At 56.0% G+C, this 2,867-nt stretch overlaps 1 protein-coding gene across 1 annotated transcript; it reads left to right on the top strand.

Annotated features, from left to right (window-relative positions):
- Positions 1–1,607: 1,607 nt before the first annotated feature.
- Positions 1,608–2,861, top strand: ZBTB7A (zinc finger and BTB domain containing 7A; the record flags this gene model as incomplete). The annotated part of the gene is made up of 1 exon (XM_057388178.1): positions 1,608–2,861. A coding segment is annotated over exon 1 (1,197 nt), but the record flags the coding sequence as incomplete, so codon positions are not given.
- Positions 2,862–2,867: the final 6 nt, after the last annotated feature.

Here is a 2,867-nt window from a genome sequence, read left to right on the forward strand (position 1 = left end):
GGTGCCACCCAACAGCCCTTTCCTCCTGCAGCCCCTCGGTGTAAAAATCCCTGAAATTGGGGTTTGGAGGTGAAATCCTGGAGCTGGGGAGGCTCTGGGTGTTTCAGGTGTTGGGGTTCCCTGCACACCCCACTCAGCTCCTTTGGGTGCTCCTCACCCAATTTTGATTTTCTCCCTCTGCTGAATTCCCCAAATTCATTGTCAATGTTCTACAACCTCAGAACTGCCTTTTCTCTGTATAAAACAAAGCGCCAAAATGAAATTTTATTTCCTGGGATTAACAAAACTTTTTTTTTTTTTTTTAATAAAAAAAAGAAGTAAATATGGAAAAGTACTAAAGAGGAGGAGGAGGAGGGGGTGGGGGAAGTTGGAGTTGTGCAACCTGGGCTCCTGCTCCGTGCTGGGACCCGGGGCTGGAGCTGCTTCCTGTGTAATTATTCCTGCTCTGGATCCATCCTGACTCACCCTTTTCCTCCCCCCAGCCGTGCCTCAGTTTCCCCAGYTGGAAATGGGGAGTTTGGATGCTCCAGCCTCGCGCTGGGGTGGTTTGGGATCCGATTTTGTCCATGAATTTCTCAGTTCTTGCTGCTCCCGGTGCTTGGGATGGGGAATAAATTGATTTTCCAGCAGAGGTGTTGATGTTGTGAGGAGCACGTGGGTTTTGCTGTTTGAGGCGGAGAGGAGGGAAATGTCGTTCCTGATTTTTGGGATCAGAGGAATGGGATTGTGGGGATTGTTCAGGGCAAAGGGGATCCCTTCCCACCAGGGCTGCTCGGCTCCCTCTGGGTTTTTCCAGCATTTGGGGTCAATTCCCAGGTGGATCTGTCTGGAGTGATTTTATTTATTTATCTTGTCCTGAACAATCACTCGGCGTTGGGAAGAGGATCCGGGTCTGGAGCTGGGGACCTTCCCAGTGGGAATGGGAATGGGAATGGGACTGGGAATAGGAATGGGAATGGGAATGGGGATGGGGATGGGACTGGGGATGGGACTGGGAATAGGAATGGGAATGGGAATGGGAGTGGGAATAGGACAGGGAATGGGAGTGGGAGTAGGACTGGGGATGGGGATGGGAATGGGGATGAGAATGGGAATGGGAATGGAATGGTAATGGGAATGGGAATGGAATGGGGATGGGGATGGGAAAGGGAATAGGAATAGGAATAGGAATAGGAATAGGAATAGGAATAGGAATAGGAATAGGAATAGGAATAGGAATAGGAATAGGAATAGGAATAGGAATAGGAATAGGAATAGGAATAGGAATAGGAATAGGAATAGGAATAGGAATAGGAATAGGACTGGGAATAGGAATGGGACTGGGAAGTGCTGCCAGGGCTGGACTGGGATGCCCTGGCCAGGCTCAGGCCCACACTGGGCACAGCCACGCTCGCTCCTGGGTGATCCCAGCTCCTGCCAAGGCCTGCTGGCTCTGGCCYGGATCCCTGTTCATTCACTGTCCCCAGTGCAGCTGGGCTCTGCTCCTCCTCCTCCTCCCCAGGTAAGCGCAGGATGGGCAGGATGATGGCCAGGACGATGGCAGAGGTGCAGGGGACAGTGAGAGGCACTTTGGGGACACCAGGGCCATTTCTGGGGGATCAGGGAACCCTCCCACCATCCCCACTCACAGCCTTTCCCTTTCCCCACAGCCCACACAGAGGAAGATGGCGGGTGGCGTGGACGGCCCCATAGGGATCCCGTTCCCGGATCACAGCAGCGACATCCTCAGCAGCCTGAATGAGCAGAGGAACAACGGGCTGCTGTGCGACGTGGTCATCCTGGTGGAAGGCCAGGAGTTCCCCACCCACCGCTCCGTCCTGGCGGCGTGCAGCCAGTACTTCAAGAAGCTCTTCACCTCAGGGTTAGTGGTGGACCAGCAGAACGTGTATGAGATTGACTTTGTGAGCGCCGAGGCGCTGTCGGCGCTGCTGGAGTTCGCCTACACCGCGACCCTCACCGTCAGCACTTCCAACGTCAACGACATCCTCAACGCCGCCACGCTGCTGGAGATCCCGGCCGTCAGGGATGTCTGCACGGATCTCCTGGACAGGAAGATTCTGGCCAAAAATGACCAGATGGATACAGTAGATCAAATTGATCAGAGGAACCATCTCAGAGCAAAAGAGTACCTGGAGTTCTTCCAGAGCAACCCCGTGAACGGCCACCAAGGCAGCTTTCCGTGGACCAACCCAGAGTTGAGAGACCTTCAGAGACTCAACTTCCGAGGCCAAGAGGAGGAGGAGGAGTCCAACTGCAACGGCCTGGACTTCTACTCGCAAGGCACCCCAACCGAAAGACCAAAGGCAAGTGACTGTGACCCCGACAGCAACCCGGCCATGTGGCTGGAGCGCGAGGACGAGGAGCCGGTCAGCGGCGGGATGTTCTCCCCTTCCCAGAACGGACATTACAGCAGCCGCGGCTTGGCCACCCCGGCAGAAGAAGAGGGGGGCACCCCCAGGGGCTCTCTGGAGCCGCAGGAAGCCGGGGACTCGCCCGGTTTTGTGGCCCCGGGCGCGGAGACGGAGGATGACGCCAGGGAGGTGGACGAGCTGGCCGCCAGCGCGCTGCTGCAGCAAATGATCAACTCGGTGGGGCGGCAGCAGCTCGGAGACGACGAGCGCAAAGACGACGACGGCGTCATGGATTATTACTTGAAATATTTCGGCAGTTCCAGCGAGGGCGATATGTACCCGTCCTGGTCGCAGAAGGTGGAGAAGAAGATCAGGGCGAAAGCATTCCAGAAGTGCCCCATCTGCGAGAAGGTGATCCAGGGCGCCGGGAAGCTGCCGCGCCACATCCGCACCCACACCGGGGAGAAACCCTACGAGTGCAACATCTGCAACGTCCGATTCACCAGGTACGCCAGG

The sequence above is a fragment of the Malurus melanocephalus genome, unplaced genomic scaffold, assembly GCF_030028575.1.
Source record: "Malurus melanocephalus ecotype Western Australia unplaced genomic scaffold, MMel_1.1 scaffold_1640, whole genome shotgun sequence".
In the NCBI taxonomy this organism is placed as follows: Eukaryota; Metazoa; Chordata; class Aves; order Passeriformes; family Maluridae; genus Malurus; species Malurus melanocephalus.